The sequence below is a fragment of the Anser brachyrhynchus genome (assembly GCF_964034855.1).
Source record: "Anser brachyrhynchus genome assembly, chromosome: 15".
In the NCBI taxonomy this organism is placed as follows: Eukaryota; Metazoa; Chordata; class Aves; order Anseriformes; family Anatidae; genus Anser; species Anser brachyrhynchus.
The window spans coordinates 383,291-408,610 of record NC_137733.1 but is presented as its reverse complement, the minus strand read 5'-3'; the positions used below and the strand labels follow the sequence as shown (position 1 = coordinate 408,610).

At 38.4% G+C, this 25,320-nt stretch overlaps 1 protein-coding gene across 3 annotated transcripts in view; it reads left to right on the top strand.

Annotated features, from left to right (window-relative positions):
• The window catches only part of PARN (poly(A)-specific ribonuclease), a 64,291-nt gene extending 39,237 nt beyond the window's left edge, over positions 1-25,054 (top strand). For all 3 annotated transcript variants that reach the window (XM_080556946.1, XM_080556948.1, XM_080556947.1), the window contains 3 exons: positions 13,121-13,310; positions 21,837-22,024; positions 24,091-25,054. In XM_080556946.1, the coding sequence (XP_080413072.1) occupies positions 13,121-13,310; positions 21,837-22,024; positions 24,091-24,143 (431 nt within the window). In that variant the 3' untranslated portion in view covers positions 24,144-25,054. The remainder of the gene's footprint in view (positions 1-13,120; positions 13,311-21,836; positions 22,025-24,090) is intronic.
• Positions 25,055-25,320: the final 266 nt, after the last annotated feature.

The window sequence follows — 25,320 nt, the reverse complement described above, 5'->3', positions numbered from 1 at the left end:
TATATTTATAGGGTGGTCAGATTCGGCCTCATATGAGTCTAAACACTGTAAAAAATAAATAAAATTCAGATTTGTTTTGAATCCTTTTAATGAGAAGAACGTGTGGGAAAAAACTATGAAAATCTGATTTGTTTTATAATAATCTGGATGGAGTGTTAACTGATTGTATGCCTACCAATTTTTTTTAATTTGGTTCAGACTTGGAAGGTATCCTTATTTTTCAGTTGCAGCAGTAATTCAAATACTGAATATTGGACTGAACTAACGTGCAGTTATAAAATTGAACAGCGGATCATTTGAAGGGTGATTCGCAAGCACCCCTGCAGGCGTGTGCTCAGGATAGCCAGTTGATACAGTTGGTTTGTTTGTTACAAACTTTCCTCTTCTGCCTTTTTATTTTTTCATCCTTGTAGGTGTTAAAAGAGAAGTCGAAGCGTGTGATCGGTCATATCACTAGTTTTGTGTATAAGGGTGGCACTGAAATTGTGATAGTCTCGTGTCCCAGGTACAGTGTTTCCGTGCTGCTGCTGTAGGCTGTGCCTAGCTGGGCGGGATAATCCCAGAGCAGGTTCCTTGGGAGCGGACAGCTGGCATGCAGCCAGTGAAGGAAATGGAAGGGGTGGTGATGTGAGTGGGCAAAGAAAACTAAGAAGGGACAATGAAAGACAGGGGAGGACTGTTTCAGGGTTTGGGGCCAATCTGTTGCTTGCTTGTAAGCTACCCATCTCCTCCATTCCAGAGATGGGGGCCCAAATCCCTCTCTTAAACCAAACATCCTGCCCCTACGAGAAGCCACCTCTTCCACAATTGTTCTCGCTTTGCATCTGAATCAGAGGAAGAAAAAGAAAAAAGAAAAAGAAAAGGAAAGGTAGTGGTTGGTTCCATACTAAACTGAGACAGGATGGCAGGGGAGAATGTTGCTGGTAGGTGGGAAGGGGCAGAGTCTTGATGCGACATTGCTTGCCCCTGTGTGGGGACTCTTCCTCCCAAAAATGAGAATTCTGAAGGCCCTCAGGTTGAGCCCTGCCCTGTAGGCAAACTGTCCTAAGTCAGCTGTGTTGGTTTCTAAGGTCAATCTGAGATAAATACACGTATTTTAAAAAATCATTAAAACACACAAAACACACAAAAGCAACAAACAAAAAAAACCCTAGATGATGCATGGGTGCAGTCAGCCTTTGTGTTTTTTTTTTTTTTTTTCAATGAAATAAGTCACTCCTGAAATTTGATGGGTGGAATAAATGAATGCAAAAAGATCTCAGATGGTTCCACAGGTGTGATTGGGCAAGTTACTGGTTCCATTCGGACACAATTAGTGCCAGAGTAGGGTTTCTCAGTTCTTAAGAGCTATATTCAGTTCCCCAAACTGCATGCTAGCCTGTATTTACTGCGCAAGTGCTAGTTTTACGTAACTCACACCTGCTGTGCTTTGGAAATTGTAACCAGTTTCTGATCTACTGAGTCATGTCGACCTGTTTGTCTAGCAGTATAGCAGTAAGATGTTGCAAGATTTATGCAGCTGTTCAAAAACTAATCAAAAGAATTGAATAAATATTCAGTAGAAATGAATAATAAAGTGACCTCTTTGCTTGAACTCTCAAGCTGAAACAATTGCTTTGGTATAAAACAGCTTCTGTTAGCTCAATATCCCATTGTTAGAACCATTTAGCTGTGAATGGCTTTCATAAAAGCGTCTGACTAAATTATTTATTAGCTGGCTTTTTGTAAGTATTTCTGAGGTTAAAAAAAATAGTCTTTGAAAATTTTTGCTTTTCATTTGAGATTAATTTCTACCTGATGAGGAGGGGATTTTTTTCTTCAGTTTGTTTTACATTTCAGATAATAAATTATAATTAATTTTGATTCTCATGCTTATCCTTTGCATCAAACAAGTGACAGACCTCCTAAACCATGATGCTTTGTACAGGCTTTTGTGTGCTGTTTCTGGTGCTTCTGTCTCTCCTGGCTTCATTTTTTTTATGGACTAAAAACTTGTTCATCTTGCACACTAGGAATATGCTGGAGATCTCATGTTAATATGCATGAAAACCAATTTTAAATATGTAGGTAATAAAATGTATCTATTCATCCCAGTGGTCTTCAAAACAGCATTCCTGAGTTACATAAACCGTGAATGGTAACCATAGAGAGCCAGTCAAAAACCCTTGATAAAACATTGGTCCATGCACTCTTCTATTTGGAAAGAATAAACCTGTTTAGCTAAATTAAACTAATGATTAAACTGTTCGACACGGCGATCCGTAGCATGTATGTGGCAAGGAAGAACAGATTCCAATTCCTAGTCGTTGAAGTGTTAACCCAAAGTATCTGAATCTTTGCATGGTATAAAGAGACTTGCTCCCTCTTCCTCTTTTTTCCTTCTGAAACAACAACTAGGGGAAAGGGCAGGATTTTTATAGGCAATTTTGGAGCTGCTCTTAAGTTTCAATCTGAATACAGCATGCTTAAAACACATGAAACAGAAACCTCAGGAAACAAAAAGCAAATCCCTTAACCTTCTTATTTTGCTTTTTATAATTATGTCCAAGAATCTTCACTTAATTTGGTTATTCATGTGACTCGCGTGTTGGCAGCATTCTGGTAGCTAGCAGAAGCAGCAAAGCCTTACTGTTGTATAAGATGATACTACCCTGCAAAGTCAGACGGAAAGCTTCGGCGTCAAGTCGGAGCTGCATCGAGACAAACGCTGGTTAACTACTCATAGGCACCACGACGCTGTGTGCCTGGTGTCTGTACGTGCAAGCTGTGCCTGCGCATTTTGAGGGGGAGAATAGTTTTTGAGTTCTGGTGGGCTGTGCTCTCAGTTCTCGTTGAATTTGCCACGTTGTCATGCCAAAGGGAGTGACCAGTCTGTGGAAGTGGTGGTGTAGATTACGTGCTGTGTCACTTTTTGCACTATGCTCCACAGTAAACTAAGTTACTAGCGTTGTGAAAACAAAAATGAAAAATATTCTTTATTTTCTGTTGAGGTTTGCTGTTCAGAGTAGGTAATTACTGAGAGCTTGTTAAATGGTTGATACTCCTTTTGTTGAACATATGGGAGACAGAGCTCATTGTTGCCAAATCGCACTTCATAAGTTCTCAATATTTCTGTCAAACATTGAGCACATGCTTTTTAAGTGAGTGACAAAAGATAAAGCAGTATGAGCTTGTATAAATATAAAAAACTTCAGAACGAACTCTTGGTGCACAACTTCTGGCTCTTATGACTTCCAGCTTGCTAGATAAGCTTGCTTTTGGATGCTGTTCAGCTTCATATGTTTATAAAGTTGGCTTTTTCTTCTGGAAAGGTTAGTATGAAATAAATACTATTTCAATGCGTCTTCACTTAGAGGAACCTGCATTTCATACAAATATTCTGGAAATGGTGGGGGAGATGGGAGAGACTTCAGCTTTTCTTAATTTTGAAACAAAATCAGTATTTTATTTTAATTAATAACTTGATACAACCTGAAATACTATTTCAGCACTTCAAGCATTCTGAGCAGTTTTCTCATCAGCAAGTCCTCGGTTAATGCTCTGCCTCAATGATAAGCTCTGATTGTTTGGGTTTCCCTCAAGTTTTGTTGCCTGCCTGCCAGCTTTCAGTGACTATCTAGGTCATTGGTCTAAAAAGAACATAGATGCACTTACAGGGAGGTTTCTTTATGTGCCTTTACCCTTAAGGAGTCTTTATAGCCCACCTAACATGTGCTCTGAAAAAACTGCAGTTTCCTGAGAGTGGGATAATTTCTAAAATACAGAAGAACTCCTATAAACATGTTAGATTTTTTAAAGAGTTTGACAGTAATTTCAGTTTTGAGACACATGGCTATTACACATGCACTCTGTGAATAGTCTTGATTTCTAGTTGTATTGTTAATAGAAATAATTGACAAAAAATACATCCAAAATAGATCTTTTATTTGTTCTTAGTGGGTAACACTTGCTTTTAATTATCTTTATTAAACTGCACCTAAGTTTTATATAATAATATATGTTCTGGTTACGAGCAAGTTCTACGATACTTTTAAGACCACATCTTCAATTTAAGAGCAATTTTAACTTTGAAAAGGTTCCTGAGAACCTTTTTCTCCTGTTTTAAAATGTAATAAATGCAGTTAACCAGAAATTTTAAATACATGTGAAAAGCAACTGCTCATCCTAAATGGCAAGCATTGAAATAATGTTAAGTTCTTCCATGTGTTAATGCCCTGATACATGAGCTCATACAGCATTTACTGCGTGCAAGATATCTTCTTCCTCTAGGCACCGAGTGGAACAATGTATTTAGACAGCAGGGGAGCAAAAGACTAAAGCAGGTGCAGCAGCTGAAACTGTGATAGCCTTTCAATGATTTTTGTTTAAATCGTTAATGTTTCTGAACCTGTGAGTTCTCAGAGAGGGCTAGACTTCATACTTCACCAGGGTATTACAAGGTTTATTGTACAGCCTTCTACTTAGCATGAATACTTACCAATGCAATTTAAAGTTGTATGCGAGTGTATCAAGATTGTGTGCATTTTAATCTCTTCTCACTGAATTTGGGGAAGTGGTAGGTAGCACCTACTGCAACACCTAGATTCTTTGAAGAATTATATTCGTGCAAGTTGGATTTCTGAAACCATGTTGCCTTGAAGCTGCATGTTGTTTTACAGAATATTGCAGGGATCTTTGTTCCGTGTTTCTGCAGGCAATGTAAGGGCCTGAGTGAAAAGGTTTCACTGGGATGTCCAAGACAGAAATTGTGCCTGAGCAGTGAGTCTGTAGGTTTTGCACTCCTCATGGGCAACAAGAGGTATCAAAATGGAAAAGTTACAGGTTTCCTTTTATTGTTGGTATTAATGCATTTGTTTCATGCATTAGGGAATATGCTAATTCTGGTAATGCAGTGCAGCCATTCTCCAGTGTATCCCCCAGTACGGTGGGTGGGCTTGTTACCTGTGTCTTACAGTGACCTGGAGCATTAATAGGCTTGGATTGAGAACTGCCTGAATTGCTATGAACCTGCCTCTGTCACTGAACAGCACTGCCTCGAGGACGTCTCCAAGCTCAGTTCACTACTTCATTGGTCTGAAGTTATTAACAAGCATCAGAAATGTCACCAGATTTGCAGGAGTTTGCTTCCTGTGACTGCTCAGCCTTAGCTGAAATATTTAATTTGCTGGCATTAAAACGTAGTTAATGGTTTGTGTCAGTTGTAATCCTTCATGTATAAAGGTCATGACTCTTGTCCTACTCAAGCAGTGAGCTCTCACTGTTATCCTTTTGCTGATTCTGTGCCCAGAAAAAAAAATAATAAAATTGCTGCTGGTTCAGTGGGGGTCACCTAGCTCATCAGCAGGTCTATAAACCAGAGAAACATCATAAAGAAGGGCATGGGACCATGCGGCTTGCAGGGTCTAAGGAGCAAGGAAGGGGATTCCCCCTGTTTGGTAACCGGCTGTTAGATGAAATCAGCTGCCTAGCCAGCTAGCCCCACATCGTGGTGTGCCTTCCAGAAAAAATCTCAGATCTGACCAATCCATTCCCAACATCTACTGTTACTCAAAGACCTATCTTATGGGAAAGGAAGTGTTATGTACATTTTACACTTTCTGTATATTAACAGATCTGAACATTTTACTAGTTCTACTAGCATTTCTGTGCTAGTAAGTGCTGGCAATGAAATGTGGTGAATTTTGTACTTGTGTGGTTCAGGAGTTTTGTGTGTAACAAGAAGTGGAATTGCTGGATGATATATTCTAGTCCTTGTCTTACATTAGAGCTAGAGATCTAAATCACAACACAGCTGTTTTACAACTTTCAGCATTAGTGATGTAGAGGACAGATTAGGGATGGACTTGCTGTCAGGCACCTGCGGCAATGTTTTCTTCTCATTGCTTAAAAAACAAAAAGCAAACTAACAAAAAACTAACCCTTTGCCATGCAAGTTTGAATATAATAAGTTTCTTATTAATGTAATCTTGGAACTCTTTTGACTAGCTTTTCATCTGTTTAGGATTTTTTTTTTTTCAAATGGGTTAATGCATTTCACAGATTTTTTTTCTATTGCTGAGGCATTTAAACAGGGTGCAAAGGCAAAACGGTTTGACTTCTTTTAGTACTTAAACTGCAACTTTAAGAAAGTTAAAATCCTAACAATCTGCATACATGTATATAGTGTGAAACGTCTCAGTGGATTGTACTGTCATCTGTGTTCTCTGTGGAGAGATTTTTTTTCCCCAGTAGCTGCTCTGGGAATAACAAATGACTTATCTAGCATGTGCAGCTGTACACTGTGGAGACGAGGCAATGATGCCATTCTGATACTTTGCTGGCATACCTGTTTACATGGAGAGGCTTGATTCTGTGCCACCAACTAACCTGTACAAAAAAAGCATTTCACTTTAATTTTCTACTTATAAAGTTCCTATGTACATTTTGTGCAAGAATGATACAGGGGGTATCTACAGACATGTTAGACATGTCTGGTATTTTTATTTAAAACAACAACAAAAATTTCTAAGTAAATGTTTACAATGCAGCAAGGAAAAGAGCATAAGAGATGTTCTTTGCACATGTATCTGAACTTCTAAGGATGTTGTATCACATCCAAGTGCGTGCATGTATATGACTATAATTTGCATAAAATATTAGGCCTAGCACTGTGTGGCTGCAGTTTCCTGTCTGCGTTTTTAAGAATAATGTCAGATATTGTAAATCTAAGAGTCTCGCCTTTAAACTGTTCCTAGTCCCTGTTAAATGGCAATAGAACAGACCCAGGATATCAGCAAAAGGTTAGGAGGGGAAGCCAGCACCCCACGAACGCCAAACATTGCTTAGTGGGCAGGTGTGGTTTTGTTTTGCTTTGTTTTATATAGATATAAAATTCATTTATTGCATATTTTGTTCTGGTGCTGTGGGAACACACAGAACAGTTGGTAGGCTGTGTCCTTAAGACTCCTTTATAATATTTGAGTTTAAAATACTGTCTAAGGTTCCTTGTCCTTTCTTTGCTATGCTTTGTACTTGGCATTTTTTTTTCTTTTCTTGTCTGTAAAACCATCTTATTTCACCTGTTCATTTTCCCATTTTCTCCAAAACAGACAGAGACTCATTTTGGTTTGCTCTCTGGCTAACCTGGCCATCGTCCTTTGCAAGGTGAAGGGCTGCTTTGCCATCACACTGACACTGCTCCCTCTACCCTGATCCAGGTTTCAAGAAATGACAGTCTTTGTAAAGCAATCTCTTATAAAAAGTCTGTTTTTAAATCTGTATTAACACGTTCCGCTGTCTTTAGACTAATACAGGAGGAGAAAATAGAAAGAGATGGTCAGTGCCACATACAAGTTGGCGTTTTCAGTTCTGATATAGCCTGCAAATAGCTGCTAATCCCATGTGTAATTCAGATACGACAGATCCCTCATTGTAAAATAACTTTTGTCCATCAATCTCCAGTACGCTGGTTCTGTTGACCAAGGAAATACATCTTCACCATCCTTATTTATGTTTTTGTGCAGTTAGTATGCAGCTTGTGAAATTAGGTATGGAATTAAATAACAAAATTGATATATTTAGTGACTTATAAAAATGGTGTCCTTAACACAGTGACTTGTCCTTGTACATTTTGTACTGAATTCTGTACCTGTGTCTCAGAACGAGAGTGGTTTATTCAAAGGTAGGATTTTCTTCATGGACTCCAAAGAAATGTGTAGTAGTGATGTATTTTTTTTTTTAAACCAAAATTTTTAGACACCTTTTATTTCCTGCTGTCAGAGCAAACTCAGACTTTCCCGTCATGATGCTTCAGTGCAGGATGATCCTAGAGGAACTTGCTCAATCTAATTCTTGACTATCATGTTATTTTTTAAAACAGTTTGCAATGAGTTGTGTTCTTTTTTTTTTTTTTAATCCTTAACCTTCCTTGAGGACAAGGATCTTGAGGAGCACGTTAATGAAGTGTCACTTCATTCGGTAATGCTGTGCAAGCATGCTGTACTTACCTTGGCATGTGCAAAAGGGCTCGAATGCGGCAGCACAGCTGTTACGGAAAATGGAAAGCAGGTGATCTGTAGCTGAATTAGCAGTTATTTTTGACTCCCTTCAGTCACAGTTGAAATGTATTTGCTCGACTCTATGAGAAGTGAACCTGTGCAGGATAATTCTGATGAAAGGGGAAAAACTGCTTTCAAGGTAGTTTCATTTTAATAAAAGCTCTAGCAAGGGGCATGCGAAATACATCCAACTCAACAAAATACCTGCCTCGCTAGTGCGGGTTGAAAACCAAAGCTTTAAAGAATCGTGCCTGTCTTGTGTAGGTGCCTTGCCCTTAGGAACTGATGAGGCTTTAGACAGCTCTGACAGTAGCAGTGTCAGATGGATTTGCTCCCTTAAAACTCCACTGTGCTCTTCAGCCGTTTGGCTTAGAACGGCTGGTTTGAAACCCAACAGTTTTAGAGCAGGATTTAAAGAATTCAGGTGTTGCTGTTGAAATGCAAATGAATTCCCATCCTCCTAAGTTGCTGACAAAAGCAAGCAGGTTTTGTTAACTTTTTTTTTTGGTAAATATTATTGAGATAAATATACCTGAGAAAGTGGTTTTATCCACTATGTTTAGTTGTGTTTTGTTTGTTTTTTTTTAATTATTTTGTCAGAGCTAAGAGCAACGTAGGGCAGTTAGTCTTAAGGTCATTTATCTGAAAATTGCTAAATAATACAATAAAATAGCTAGTTTAGGATTTCGTTCTCTTGAAGTAGTGAGAAGAGCGCACAAAGCTCATGAGGTTGGGTCTGCACTGTGTTTCTGTGTTCGAATGGCTGCCGCTTGTACTTGACTCTGGGGTGCTGCACAGGCACCAAGTGAAGAAACTTTTGGAAAGAAAGCTAAAAAATAGTAGTTTATCGGTAGCTGAAAAGGCATGGTTAAGGTTAGTGTAGCCTGCCTCCTTCCTAATCCTAAGGATTAGTCATAGTTTTACAATTTGTCCATTTATGTTGGTGGGGGAAGGAATGCTCTGCCAGCCTGTCGCTGTTCTTACAGTGTTTTTTATTTTGGTTGTCAAAACAGACTTCTAAGCGGAAAAAAAATGGTAGTGGAGTCATTTTTATCATATGTTTTTGTTTACTTGTTTGGAGTATGCTGGTCCTTTTGGGGTGTGAACGAGGCATGGGGTCTTGTAACCGCTTATGCATCACCAAGGGGCAATTTTGTGGTAGTGTTTGGACCAGCGCCTGGTGCCAGCCCCGCTGCCAGCCCTGCTCCCTTGTTTTAGGTAAGGGATAGCCGGGGAGCAAGTTAACGGGGTGAGAATGGGAACTAGTTGGCATGTTTAGATGCAGCAAAGAGGCTGTGAGTGGGCCTGTTCTGAAATACCTTGGATACTAAAGAAAACTATATTTGATAATGGCTAACCTGTATGTAGAAAACTGCGATAAAAACCAGAACTGGATAATGCAACACAAGGTAAAAGTGGCGCCGAACGGCAGCAGAAACATGCAATTTATAAAAGAAGGTGGGAGTAGTGCATGGCTGGAGCAGAACTGGGATCCATGAATTTAACACTAAAGAATGTTCAAGGGTATGGTGGGTTATGAAGCCAGTATGAGACAGGCACTGCCACGAAAAGGCTGAACTGGGAGAGAAATCGGAGAGGGTAGGAAAAGAGCAGCAGTAAACAGAAATATTGGCAGATTGGTGAGGGTTCTGTCAAGTTCACGTATATTTCTGAGAGAAGCCAACAGAGTGTACCCAGTCCTTTTAAATGTTGAATCAGCACTAGCAACTATCAGTAATTTTCATAATTCGAGTGGGAGAGGTCGGAGAAATGCATTTACAATTTCTGGTCTGACTAGTCAGTTGTCAAACAGTGTAGTGCCTTGCAGTAGAACTTTTCCGGGTATACTGAAGTCTGAAAACTGCTTATCAGCTAAGTGGGGGGAAAAAAATAATATTGCAATACCAGTTTCACTAATATTTAACATAATGGAGGTCAATTACACTTCCATTGATAAAGTTCATGGCCACACGATCATGTGCTGTTTCTTTTGGAGAATTTTGATTTATGACTTTTCTCGTAATATGTTAATATGTTTGTGTGGGGGATCCCAGCCATGATTGGATGCTTTGTGTAGTGGACAATTTAATTCCATTTAGGTTAATTAAAAATATATCCTCTAGTTTGGGATGTGTGGTCTTTAGTTTACTTCTGCTTTCTGTTTATAAAATAGGCACTTGTTAGCTTCTTGAGCTAAGGAGCTTTACTTTCAAACTGGACAATTTCAAAAACAAATGAAAAAAACGCATATGTAAACGTTTTGGAACAGTCACGAGTAATGAGAATAAAACAAAGCACTGAATTAGCTACTCACAATTTGGACCCCCTCAATCTGATTGAGGGAGTAGTCTCAAAGCAGCATCTATGCAGAGGTCACTTTAATACTTCATAGGTGATATTTTACTTTTATCATTTCATAAATTTGAGTGTTTAGTATCACAGCCTTAATCTGTGTAGTTCTCTGTAATTTATGAATTGTGATTATTTTACTTATGCAGTTCACTTACATATTTGACAATTTTTAAGAGGCTTAATATTGCTGGTGGCCATCAGTAAGGATTTTGCTCTGTATGACAGTAATGACTTGGTGAAAGAGCATCTTTGTACACATTCCTCTTGGATCACTCAGTGTCAGCCAGCCTATTTAATAGCTTGCCTGTTAACTAGGGAAGATGCCGTCATTTAGAAATCTTTCCTGAAATAATGTGCAATTACTATTATTCGACTTTAAGGCAGAAACTTAACTTTACAGCTGCACCCAATGTAATGAAATGCAGCCATGTGGTGCTGGTTAGTATGTCAGGTTTCTCACAAAAAAATTTTGTCTTCTCTATGATTTAAAAACAAGTAAATAAAAACCTTATGTTCTATTCAGTTCATTAGAATTCACCAGGTATTCTAGCAATGCATTTCTTCCATGGGCACTGCAGGGTGAGGTAACTGTATTTGGTTTCTTTGACAGCAGGGACATCATTCACCAGAAGAGCATCAGAGAGAACGTATTTAAAGCTCTTAAGGGAGCTGTTTTTCAGATCCAAACCGTGGAAGATTCACTTGTCTGTGTGGCTCCATAGAATTTTTATGTGCCTTCATTTCGGTTGTTCAATGCATAAAGCATTTGCACTTTCTATATACTGAATTTGACATAAAATATGCTAGTTACATTCAACATTTAACTTTTTAGAACTTTTTAGATGCATATACACATATGTAAAAGTATGTATGTGGCAACAGGAACATGTTGCATAAAATACAGGTCTTGCTTCAAGGTAGTATTTTTGGACAGACAGCTCTTCTAACTTTCATACAGATAATTTTTAAGAATTATCTTTAGGCTGATTCATAAGGATTATTTTTTCCTTATATATAGGCAGGGTTTGTCAGGGAATTAAATGGATGAGCCATAACTCTGCTTCGAAGTTTATAGCAAAACAAACAATGTGAAATGGTTATTCTGTTTTAACAAATCAGTATTTATCAGATGATCCATGGTAACTGTGTGCTTGATTTTTAGCAAGTAAAAACATGCTTGAGTTAAACTAAACAAATTTTACCCGTAGGAATGTCAGCTGGCACGCAGTAACTTCAGTGAGCATTATTAATTCATTTATGATGCCTGTACTATAACTTCATGGGCAATAAATATGCTCCTAATTCTTCAAACAGATCCTATAACTTCACAGTTCAAAATAAATAAAAGGGGGGTGACGGGAGGTATGTTTAACATGTATCTGGTTAATGCAGCAGTCTCATGAGACCGTTAATCATAATTAAAGTTATCTATTCTTGGGATTAAAATTAAATATAAAAATGTGTTGTCAAGTTTTATGTACATTTGAAAAACTTTGTAGCAGCAACATATGTGTGCCATGACTTGTATTATAGCTGCTTCAATTCATGTTAGTATAGCCAATATGCAGAATAGAAGATTTTTCTCTGAAAGAGAAAAAAAAATCCACTACCCATCTTCCTTACCTGTCTGAATTGCAATGTCAGAGCATGCTATGTCTTGTGCATGGGCTAGGGGTAGTACAGAATGCCCTGTATTTAAGATGGCAGTGCTTCAGCTGGGATCAGAAGGTTGGTTACGCATCTGAAATTTCTATGGGAAGATTAGAAGTGAAGTAATAAAATCAGGATTTTATCTACATTTTACTATTACGGTATTTTAAAATGCACAGCAGACATGCATGAAAAAGAATGTGTTCTTTTGTTTGTTTTAGATTAAAATGGGTGTGCTGGTTAGTTTACAATGCTTTCTTTCAGTGAGTTAGGCTGAAAACGGTAGAGGACACCAGCTGACAGCCAGTTTAATTTGCTGATTCATCTGTTATAGTGATGGCTTCAGGCCAGAGCTTGGCTTCCAGATTAAAGGCTGAGAGTTGCGAAGATACTGGGACTTGGAGGAATGTTGGTAAACTGTTGCTGAGTGAAGGCAGTGAAAGTTTTTTCTTTTTTAAGTGATTCTAATTTTGTGTTGACAGAAATCCTTCTACCTTGAACTGGCAGTCTTTTTTGGTTAAGTGGAGACAGAACATTAGAAAGATACAAGGATGGAACAGCTGGATGCTAGTTAAGTGCTGCTTCCATGGGTATCCTGTGCAACAAAAAATGCAGCTCAAATAAGCTTATGTTTCACAGCAATCAGAGTTTTGGCAAAGCCTGTGCAAATGTCGTCTTTTCCTGGCAGACTTGCAAAATAAACCTGCTGGGTTAAATAATGAGACTAAAAGGGAAAAAATCCAGGAAATCTTTTCTTGCCAACAAGCAATCTGGAAGAGGGTTATGAGTGAAGAATTGATGGTTTCTAATTTAAAAGAAAAGTCTTCAGTAGAATTAACCCTTCTTGGAAGAAGTCTGACTCAGAAATGTTTTAAATGTGTAATTCAAATGTACAGTGTGAATTTAGGAGAGTACAACATTTATTTATTTATGTACTTATTTTACCACTAACAGTGGAACTAGAAAAAGTAATTTTTATGAACTGAACAAATAGCCTTCTGTTTTTCAGACTAAGTTATCTCAGGAGAGGGTGTGTTGTAATTTAAGCATTTTGTATATAACATCACTCTTCTTCCCCATAGCTGTAAACACCAGCAGGTATGCTGAAAGTTATAGGATCCAGACATATGCTGAATATGTTGAGAAAAAACATGAAGAAAAACAGGCAAAGAGAAAATGTACAGAAGATAGTTGGAAGGAGATGGAGAGAAAGCGGTTAAAAACTCAATGCACACCTTACGTTTCCCAGAGTCGATACTACTGTGTTAACAGGTGAGACTTCTGTATTGCAAATTGTTGTATTTTTATTGCATTTTATTAAGTCTAGCACTTTTGAGGTAGTTCTTATCTGGTATTTTTCTTGTTTTTTATTTGCACATGAATCAATAGTGGTACATCACGTGTCATAAGATCATAGGTAAAGGAGATTTAGTAGTTAGATAAACTTTTAAAATATTAGGATACTGGGGGCAGGTCAACTCACAGCTTCTGAGCTTGTTGTAGCAGTACCATTTCTTACAACCAAAAGAAAAGAATTACATCCCTCTTTGTTTTGCACCTCTGAATAGCTTTTGTGTTGCGGTTTAACCCAGCAAGTAGCAGAGCACTGCACAGCCATTCACTCACCCTCCCCTCTCTGCAGTGGGATGGGGGAGAGAATCAGGGACAAAAATGTAAAAGGGTTGAGATAAAGACAATTTAATAGGATAGAAAAGGAAGAGAAAATAGTAATAAAATACTAAACAAAGCAAGTGATGCACAATGCGTTTGCTCACCACCCACTGACTGATGTCCAGCAGTGGTCCCCTGCCCCACTCCAGCTAGTCACCCCACTTTGTTGTTCCACATGTGGCCAGATGGTGTGGAGCATCCCTTTGGCCACTTTAGGTCACCTGTCCTAGTTCTGTTATCTGCTCTACAACAACTAAGCCATCTGTGTGTTAGCATTATTTTAATCTTAAATCCAAAACACGGCACCTTACCAGCTACTAGGAATAAAATTGACTGTAGCCCAGCCAAAACTAGGACACTTGTGTTGTTTGGAAACTTTGAAAACTTGTCTTTGGATTCTCCTCTAAAGGTAGTCTTGTTTTTTTTTTTTTGATGACTTTCCATGGTGATACTGCCACAGTGAAGGGTATAAATTACCATCTTAGGCAGTCCTGATGAAGTTGTGCTTCAGAAACAGGAAGGCAAATGATGATGCTTGTGAGGCTTTGAGTTTTTGGAGTAAAATTTGAAAAGGGTTTTAATTTTGTTTTTAAATAGTTAGCTAAGTCAGGAGGTGTCTGTTTTGATTCCAATACAGTAGGTTGCTGTGTGTATTTCTTGTTCCGTTTTTACCCACACTATTGAAGAGAGGTTTTAGATACGAAGAGAACATGAGTTTTTTTTCAGTGATCTGTGTGGCTGTAAATAGAAAGGGTCTTTCAGTGTTAATAAAATTAAATAATTCAGCTATCAAGTCATTGGTATTCTTAGTTTTTCAAAATTCTATCAATTGTATATTTAAAAAAAAAAAAAAACTTTTGGTGGAGTGCATAAGTTACATTAGTGTAGATGTTCATTTTTTTCTCCCTCACCCACCTCCACTCCCTCTCTTTAAACAGACCAAATGAGATGGGCATAAAAACAACATTGAGCTCTTCCTGCTTTATCTTTCTTGGGAATGCTATGATAAGTTCTAACTCTCATTATATCTTCCTGTAAATGTTATCTTTCATGTAACAAATGTACCAAACTTGTTCTGTGCTTCTCACTTACATGAGCTTATGATTTGCCTACTTTGCAAAATTAAATGCAGGTGTGTGTTTTGGCTAGGTGTCAGATTTTCATGCCTTTTATCATGGTGGGAATTCTAAATGTGTTAGACTTGTTGGATTCCTTAAAAAAAAAAAAAAAAGCATATGGAAGAACCTGGTGATAAAATCCATATCAAATGAAGTTATGAAGTTAGTTTATTTGAACTATTGTACTTAGGAAGACTTGGGAATACATGCTGTGAAGAGATGAAGAGCTCAACATTGTCCTGGCACTGGTTTTCATGTGTTCTTGGTTCTGGTGGCTAAGGTTCAAGTCTGTAGCTTATAGTTAAGTCTGTATCAAATAGTCTGAACGTATTGAACATCTTGAGTCTATTGCAAAGAAATCCCAAGTCATAGTTTTATTTCTACTGGAGGAAGTCTCTCCCCTCACTGAATGTTTTTACAGGTATTTCGGGTATCTCACAGATTCTAGGCAGGACACTAATAGTGGTGGCTTATGGTATGAACTGTAGACAACTTCTTCTTTCAACAGATATGTTGGAAAACAGTAAATGTGGAAAGTAGACTTGTTATTTTTCAAAGAAGTTGGGGACAACCACAAATGTGTAATTTGGAAAATTGCTGAATAAATTTTTTAGTGAATTCTTTCCTTAAAGTTATGTCTCAATGAGTTGTCTGCCTAAACACTACCTCCTTGAAAGATTTTCATCTATTTTCTCTAGTACTGAGAAATTCCTCAAGAAACAGCCTTGTTACCCTTATTTTTTGATGATCAACACTTTGATAGCTTTAGATAGCAGTCTTTATTTTGTTTATAGACAGAACTTTTGTAATTGCCATTACATGAATTTTGGTTCTCTTGTTATTCCAAGAATAAAGTGACTTGATTCTGGTCCAAACTCCCTTTCATGCAGGTCTTTTGACATGTTTTTTTTTTTGTTTGTTTGTTTTATTTCTTTGTTACTAGCTAGATTGTGTTCTCTTGTCAATTAGTCTTTTGTAAATATTTCCTCTGTAAGTGTAAGCTGGCAATTACACCGGGTTAGGCATAACGTGTAACTGCACACTTGGTGGTCTTTCAGTTCACTCAAGCTGACTGTAGATAGTTTTTCTTTTTGTTTCCAGACAGAGATATCTTACAAATAAATACATATTTATATATGCTTATGTGTAAATATATTTAGACAATGTTATAAATTTGTATTTGTCCAGGTTATTTTTATGTATTTGTGTGTGCATATGTGCATATTCATCCAGATTAATCTGAATCATACATAGTCAAGCACTCAATACTATGATGTATCCAGCAGCTGATCTCTTATAATAGTTTCATGTTACTGCATCCTTTATTTATTTATTATTTAATAAGCTTACTGCATCAGCTTCTGCCAGGGAAGGGAGCACAGCTGCAGAGTAGCTGTTCCTCTCCATGATGGCAATATGTTCTGGCTAGTTTTTCATTCAGTAATGAAGTTGTTAGTTATTTCTTATAAGCAACCTTCTGTCTTAGATTGTCAGACTGATAAGTATGTAATGAGGGTTTATTAATTCCTGTTTTAGTAACAAGCTATACTCCAATGTTACAGAGGAACTTCTCTTCAGAAAATGCTGTATTATAGTAGCTGCAAGGTACAACAATTTATAATTAATATATACCCCCGGCATGTAGTGTATTACTACTGTTACATATAAAAATTAGTTTTAATGGAAAGGTGCCTGACTGTTAATGTCAGATGGGGAAGCAGAGGAAATGCAAAACTTCAAGTAGTTAATAGGATCCACTCCTCTAAATTCCCTTTTCAGAGCATGCTTTCCAAAATGGGTGGACCATGGCCTCTTGTGTGGCTGTGTACAGCACGAGCTGTGTTGTGCTGAGCAAGTAGCTGCCTGCCAACTGTCTTGACTGTTAAACGCATGGAATTATCATAGAATCATAGAAAATCCCGAGTTGGAAAGGACCCATAAGGATCATCAACTCCAACTCCTGGCACCACACAGGTCTGCCCAAAAGTTTAGACCATGTGACTGAGTGCACAGTCCAATCTCTTCTTAAATTCAGACAGGCTTGGTGAAGTGACTACTTCACTGGGGAGCCTGTTCGTGTGCGACCACCCTCTCCGTGAAGAACCTCTTCTTGATGTCCAGCCTAAACTTCCCCTGCCTCAGCTTAACACTGTTCCCATGGGTCCTGTCACTGGTGATAACAGAGAATAGGTCACCTGCCTCTCCACTCCCTCTCGCGAGGAAGGGGTAGACTGCGATGAGGTCCCCCCTCAGCCTCCTCTTCTTTAGGCTGAACAGGCCCAGTGACCTCAGCCGCTCCTCATATGTCTTCCCCTCTAGGCCCTTCACCATCTTCGACGCCCTCCTCTGGACACTCTCCAACAGTTTAATGTCCTTCTTGTACTGTGGTGCCCAGAACTGCACACAGTACTTGAGGGGAGGCCGCACCAGCGCAGAGTAGAGCAGGACAATCACTTCCCTCGACCGACTAGCAATGCCATGCTTGATGCGTCCCAGGATACGGTTGGCCCTCCTGGCTGCCAGGGCACACTGCTGGCTCATATTCAACTTGCTGTCAACCACAACCCCCAGATCCCTCTCTGCGGGGCTGCTCTCCAGCATCTTATCGCCCAGTCTGTACGTATAGCCAGGGTTGCCCCGTCCCAGGTGCAGGACCCGGCACTTGCTTTTGTTAAACTTCATGTGGTTGGTGATCGCCCAGCTCTCCAATCTGTCCAGATCTCTCTGCAAGGCCTTTCCACCCTCAGCCGAGTCCACAACTCCTCCAAGTTTGGTGTCGTCGGCAAATTTGCTCAAAACACCTTCCAGTCCTACATCCAAGTCATTTATAAAAACATTGAAGAGGACTGGCCCTAAAATGGAGCCTTGAGGGACCCCACTAGTGACCATCCGCCAGCCAGATGTGGCCCCATTTACCACAACCCTTTGAGCCCTGCCTGTCAGCCAATTGCTCACCCATCGTATGACGTTTTTGTTTAGCTGTATGCTGGACATTTTGTCCAGTAGGATCCTATGGGAAACCATGTCAAAAGCCTTGCTGAAGTCCAAAAAGATCACATCAGCTGGTTTCCCTTGGTCAACTAGATGGGTGATCTTATCATAAAAGGAAATCAAATTTGTTAGGCAGGACCTACACCTCATGAACCCATGTTGGCTGGGACCAATGACTGCATTGTCCCCCAGGTGCTCTTCAATAACCTCAAGGATCATCTTCTCCATAATTTTACCAGGCACTGACGTGAGACTGACAGGCCTGTAATTGCTAGGGTCTTCTTTCTTACCCTTCTTGAAAACTGGCACATTTGCCAGCTTCCAATCCAATGGGACCTCACCAGATTCCCAAGATCGTTGAAAAATAATTGAGAGAGGTCCCGCGATGACATCAGCCAGCTCTTTAAGCACCCTGGGATGGATCCCATCCGGACCCATGGACTTGTATGGATCCAGGTGGAGCAGCAAATTCCGCACACGTTCAGGGTCATTTGGGAGTTTGTCATTCCCACCATCATGGTCCTCCAGCTCAGGGTACCCTGGGTCCCGAAGCCCATCATCAGCGTTGAAGACAGAGGTGAAGAAGGCATTAAAAGTCTCTGCTTTGCCTATGTCATCCTCTGTGAGGAGACCCTCTCCATCTAGTAGCGGACCTATGTTTTCTTTGGTTCTCCTTTTTCTATTCACATATCTAAAAAAAACCTTTTTTATTGTCTCCCACAGACATGGCCAGCTTCAACTCTAGTTGGGCTTTGGCCACACGAATTTTCTCCCTACAAACACGAACAGCATCCCTGTGTTCCTTCCTCGTCACCTGACCCTCCTTCCAGCAGCCGTACACTTTCTTTTTTTGCCTTAGCTCCAGTAGAAGATCCCTGGTCAGCCAGGCCGGCCTTCTGCCCCGCTTGCCTGACTTCCGATATTTTGGAATCGTCTGATCTTGTGCTTTTAGGAGGCAGTGCTTAAAGATGGACCAGCACCAACGGACATCAATGCCTTCAAAAGCAGTTTCCCAGGGGACCTTGCTGACTAGTTCCCTGAGCAGCCTGAAGTCTGCTTTCCCCACATCCAGGGCTGAAGTTTTGGTGGCTGTTTTCCTTCTGTCACCATAAATTCTAAACTCAACCAGTTCATGGTCACTATGACCGAGACGGCCGCCAATTGCCACGTCTCCCACAAGACCCTCTCTGTTCTCCAGCAACAGGTCTAGGAGGGCGCCTTTCCTAGTTGGCTCACTTAGCACCTGCACCAAGAAGTTATCATCGAGGTGCTTTATGAACCTCCTGGACTTGCTCGTGTCAGCCGTGTGGTGATCCCAGTTGACATCTGGCAAGTTAAAATCCCCCATAAGGACGAGGGGAGTCGATCTCGAGGCATCTCTTAGTTCTGCAAAGAATAATTCATCAGCGTTGTCGTCCTGGCCGGGTGGTCTGTAATAGACTCCCACAGTGACATCCCCTTTATTTGTTTGTCCCTTAATCCTTACCCAGAGGCTCTCAACTTTGCCATCGCCGACTTGAAGTTCCACACAGTCCAGCCCATTCTTCACATACATCGCCACCTCGCCTACCCTGCCTGTCCCTCCTGAAGAGCCTGTAACCATCTATTGCAACACACCAGCCACAGGACTCATCCCACCAGGTTTCGCTTATGCCGACGATGTCGTAGCTGTGGGACTGGGCCAAGACTTCCAGCTCATCCATTTTATTCCTCATACTGCGTGCGTTTGTGTAGAAGCACTTCAAATGCACCTCCCTACACGCAGCACCTTGTGTTGCCGAAGGGCACCAAAGGGCCTCACTAGGACACAGTCCCTCTAATTCTAGCACACCATCTCTTAGCTCGTCACTGGCATGCCTGGTTCTATCCCCTTCCCCCTTCGACTCTAGTTTAAAGCCCTATCTATCAGCCCAGCCAACTCCTGAGCAATTGGGATCCTTTCCTCTGCAAAATAGTGTTAAACCATAGCATGAAAAATGGGGTATGTTCTATGTAAAACTAGATATCCTGGTCTGCTTGCAGTTACTACTTTTCCTAATCATCATGTAGGAACGAGTAAAATAAAATAAGCTAATGGCAGAAGACTTAACACGAGTATAAAGAATAGGAAAGTGATGGGTCATTTTGCCTTACAAGTTTTCTAGCTAAAATCAGGAGTGCTGCACCTGCTGTTGTCAGGCTCCCAATTGTAGCACTGGTTTCTTGAATGCCTTTATTTTGCTGAAATAGCTTATCTGAGTTTTGAAATGTTCTTGTGTTCCTGCTGATGATTCCTTTACTGAGTTTGTAGTGCCTTTTCTTACAGTTTATTTTTCACAGAAATGCTTGTTTATAGTAGTTTGTTACTAGAGGATAAGAATTGGGAAATGCTTGAAATTGAAAGTCTGTCTGTATCTAGGCCTGTTCAAGATGCTCAGTTATGATGGAATTGGTCCTTTCAAAAGTAGGACATTCCTTTCCAAAATGGAAAATGCTTAATGCTACACCATCATAATGGTTTCCCTCACTTTTACTCCTCTCCACCTTCTGATTCTTTCAAAGTAATTACCATAGCACTGGCTGGATTGCTGCTATTTAGTAGCAGAAATGACATTACAGGGTTAGTGAGCATTTTAATCAGGTGGAGTCTGCTCTTTTGGGCAGCAAAGTGCTATATAAGGCCACCACATCCTGTTGATTCATCAAATTGCATTTAGTGCTGATGTTGTTACTCATGCTGCTGGAATTTAACAAAAATACTATATTCTTTGATGATTGGAGTTGCATTTAAGAATAGAAGTAGAAAATAAAATCTAGATTTTAGATTTCTGCCATCTTCCTTCTGTGGTATTCATCCTGGTTACTTTTGCCAGCAGGCTGACGTTAAAATAGGTCAACAGAAGGGAGAGGTTGGGAAAAAAGGACTGGTGGATCCTGAGTCTAAAAAAAAGTCTATTTCAAAGACAAAACTGTACAGATAAATTTGACAATCCTTTAGCTGAAACTTTACTACACCATGTTTCCAGATATTTTAGATTAAAAGGAAAAATAAAAAGGATTTTAGTTTTGTTTTATAATTTGATATTCATTTTTGTTGAAATATAAGCATTGACTTAAATATTCAATAAAAGAAGTATTTTGTGTAGATTTTAACAAAAACCTAAAGGTTTATAAGCCTAAAACTACTTTTTTTTGTTTTTAAATCTGTTGTTCTGAAAAAATATTAAAATGTACATTTAAATAGCTGGTATTTACATATCTAGAAGTTCAATGGGAACTCTTTTTTTTAATTAGCTTCTTTGCCAAATTAGCTTCTTTGTTTTATTTTATTTTAATATTTTCATTTGGCATTCAAGGAAGATTAACAATTGAATTATAGTTGGATGAAATTTATGCCGTGTTATTTCAATGTATGCTGAATGAAATAGAGCTCTAAGTGAACATTAGTAATGTGCTCATCAGACTTCAATTTAAATGCTACTTACATAATGTGTTCAACTTCTTGTGATTTTTATTTCACCAGCTTGTTGGATGATGGGAATCTCACTTTAAGACCCGTTTTTAACTTTTATTACACAGAGTTTGGTTGTTTTCTCTGTATAGTAGAAATACTTGTAAAACTGCTTATAGTTCCAGGAAAGTGGATGAACTTAGCATGTAGAATCCTTCAATATAAAGATGTATGTTTTTGGGCTTAATAGGTGACGAGCATTCTCAATAGATATTCAGTTATATGCAAGAGCTTTCATAACGAAGAGAGGAAAAAAAAATAACTCCAAGCAGGGATAGAGAACAGCTTTAATTACAGTCGAGATGAGCAGTCTCATCAGAATAACAGCTAAGCCAGAGACATCAATAGCTCAATGAATACCTTCATTTGTCTAAGTTGCAAGTCAGATTTTCCAGGTAATGTAATTTCATGGTACATCACTTAGTTTATTCTACTACCTTCATAAGCATTTAATAGATGTATAGTAACTAGTACGTATGTAATAGTTATTCTTAACTTGTTGATAACAATATTTCTTCTACATTTCAGTTTTACAGGTACCAGTACAGTGGGAAAGAGAAGCATGAGTCCTATTCAGGAAGAAACTGGTTCTGATGATATGGAAGAAGGAGAAGATCCAGAATACAACCAGACAGACTCCTGTGCAGAGCCCCTACCAGATAGTAAGAAGAGAGCCAAAAAGTTCAAAAAGATCAAGAAAGAACAAGTTCCAGCAGGTAAAAAGCAATTGCTCATGACGTTCTGTTCTGTTTGGAACTGCCCTAGGCCTGAACAAAATTGAATTTTTCTTTAATGTCTGAACTTTTCTGGACTTCTATGAATGTAACACAGTAAGTCAGAGTTATAAGTTATTTTGCTGTGAGTTATTTAAACTGAAGACGGCATCAAAAAGCAAAAGCAAAACAAAACAACTGAGACAAACTAGAAGAAGCAGTATTTGATTTCTTGCCTACTTTCTTCCTTAAAATAAAGCTCCTTGAATATTTGTAGCTATTTTTAGTTTCTTTTTTTTCTTTTATCTGACTTTCTTGTTATGCAAAATCAGATACCTTTATCAAAAACAAAACTGAAAGAATTCTGGAAGTAGGACTCTAGAGTAGATCCTATTAATTCAACAAATTTATCACCAGTCATAAGACTTACCAGATGTAGACCTTTTCACTTAAGCTTAATTAGTTGGAATCATAGCATAACTGAATGCCTGCAGCTTGATCTGCAAGACGTCTGTCGTTAAACAAACTGTTGCTTACAAATAAGTCCATTTTAATAAAACTACCTGCTGCCTTGAAAGCTAATATATGTGCCCTTTTAATTAGCACTTATATGTATTAGAACTTAAACTGTATATCTTGATAACATTGTACTAATTTCCCTTATTCACAGTCATTTGTGAGATTAGTTATTTAAGTTGAAGAACCAATGCAATTTCTCACTGTGGTCAGAATGTTATCTACCTTTACAACTAAGCCAAAACTTTGACAGCCAACCTGCCTGCCCCTCCAGCACACTGCTTGCCACAGTGCCTCCCTAGAACATCTCTTGAGAACATGTTGGCTTTCTGGGACAATTCAGTGAAGCAGTAAGCTGCCAGATAGGTGTTGATATACCAGGATTTTAACCTTCAGTAGGCCCTTTAGATTTTTGAGCTTTTTGTATTTATGTATCACTTAGCTGTGCTTTTTTTTTCTGATATTAATTGACAAGATGGTGATGAAAAGTGAGAGTTCTTAAAATCCCCTCCAAGCATTTTGGATGGGTGGGTCACAGTCACCCTTAACAGTTCTTGCGGTCTAACGTGTTCTGAGTAAGCCTACATTTGTTTGAAAGGTTACTGGACTGTGAGCAGATCATTCACATTTCATGAACTGTTAGCTGTTGAAGCTTGAGGAATCTCACTTTCAGGAGATACAGATTTTGAAAAACAGAAGAAATTGTAGACCTCTGTAAAAGTGTCAAAATACGGATTTGCCTGAATGATGTTTTTTCTTTATTTTTGTGTTTTGTAAATCTTCTATTTTTTAGCCTTGTTTAGGATTCAATATGTAAAGATTGAAAATCAATGGTGTTTCTAATACAAAATATAAATTCAAATCTTTTTCCTATCTTCTAAAAACTGTTAGGATTTATAAATCAATATACATGATGTTTTGTGTGGCATTTGATCATAATCTTTCTGGTTTTTAATTAGTTGAAGACTTGTCACCTAGGTTGTTGGATAATTTTTTGTTTTGATTTCCAGACTTTAATACTGACATTTTTCTAGCCAAAATACCTTTCAATTGTTTGTCTGGTTAAATGCAGATAGGTGACAATCAGGTGACTGTTTTTCACCTTATATTTTTGCAATGTTGTACAAATTACTGTAGTCTGTAAAAAATAAATAAATAAATTATGGGGGGGGGGGCGTATGTTGAAATCAAATAACCTTAGGTCATGTGAATTTAAACCACAAAGTAATTGATTTCTGTTGATCTATTTGTTGTTGATTCTGTTTGAACTTGTTAGCAATTTCTTTCAGAAAATTTTCTTTGTTCTTTAGTGTTTGACTTAGTTTTTTCCAAACAAATTGAACTTTTTTTTAGTACCCAGTGATAAACAGTCTGTTGGGTTCCCTTCATAAATATTGACTTGCAAATAACATATCTAAAGCCTTGCTGTAGATAAGAAAATTTGTCATTTGTATGCTTTGAAAGAATCGAAAGATTGTTGATCTTAGTTTTTATTCTTTTTAGTGTTTGTATATTGAAATCTTTAATATAATGTTCTATGACTCCTTTTTTAGGAAGCTTCACAAGTAGTTCCAATGAAATTTTTGAAGTCCCTGAAACATGGTAGGAAACAACTGCCTGAACAAGTGGAATTGATTGAAAGCAGTTGTGAGATGACACCTCCTGGAAGCCATACTTTATTTAAATAAAGCGGTGTTAACAAAGCAGTATGTGTCCTGAAAATCAGTTTAATTATTTTAAACTGTTTACTGAACAATCACTGTCAATTTTACTTGTGCATATATTAACTAGTATATGATTCTGTTGTTGATCATGTGAAATCCTTGCTGTCATAAATGATGTTAGATTTAAGAAGCAAGACTAAATGTATTTTGGTCACCTCCTTTGGCATGCTGACTATGAAATGTACAAAAAGAACTGGCACTCTGACTTCGTGCTAGGCTGTCTCCTGTGCTTGAGGGGACTTACCACAAATCTCCTAATCTTTAGATACTTTTTCAGGCAATGTCAGTATGCTGTCAGCATTCTTGATACAGGTAGAACTGCAGTTTCACATACTGCTTTCTACCAGTTACTTCATCTGGAAATTTTTTTTCCTTTTTCATTCTCTACTCCCACCCTCCACCCCCAGTGCAGCCAGTGTTCCTCTAAATACCAACTTTACGTGTACCATATCCTTTTAAAATAAATAATTAAATAAATTTAACTTATGTGCTCCTCAAACATGAATATCCTGGTGGGAGGTAGTTTTTCTTTGTTTTCACATCTTGCTGTTTTCACTCTTTAGTCTTGATCTATTTCTTCCTCACCTTCTTCCTCAGCTTGTGGGGTTTTTGTAAAAATGTTTTTTTGGTACCTGTGACAAACCTGCTAACTGCACCAGCCCTTTATTTGTTTAAACAAGATCTGCATTGGTAGATTTCTGAAAATGTTTGATATTTAACATTTTTGTATCATGGAAATAAAAACAAAATATGTATTTCCATAACGTGAAAATTAAAGAAATTTTCTTAGGAATTTGTTTGTTTTTATTTATTAGTTTCTGAAATGTTTTTCATGTGCTCTTGTTTTGCTAAGAAATAATATGACACTCTTTAATTTTCATAATGATTGCAGCCTGTGACTAGCAGACCCTTTGGGTCCATGGACTACTTTCAAGATATTTGTGAATTGTAATCAGGAAAAGCAAACCTGTTATAATACGATGCAAATTGCTGTGCATTTCCCTTGGAAAAGAGTATTAGAGTTCTACAAATCAGCAAGTTCAAAGCATTTCTTTGGAA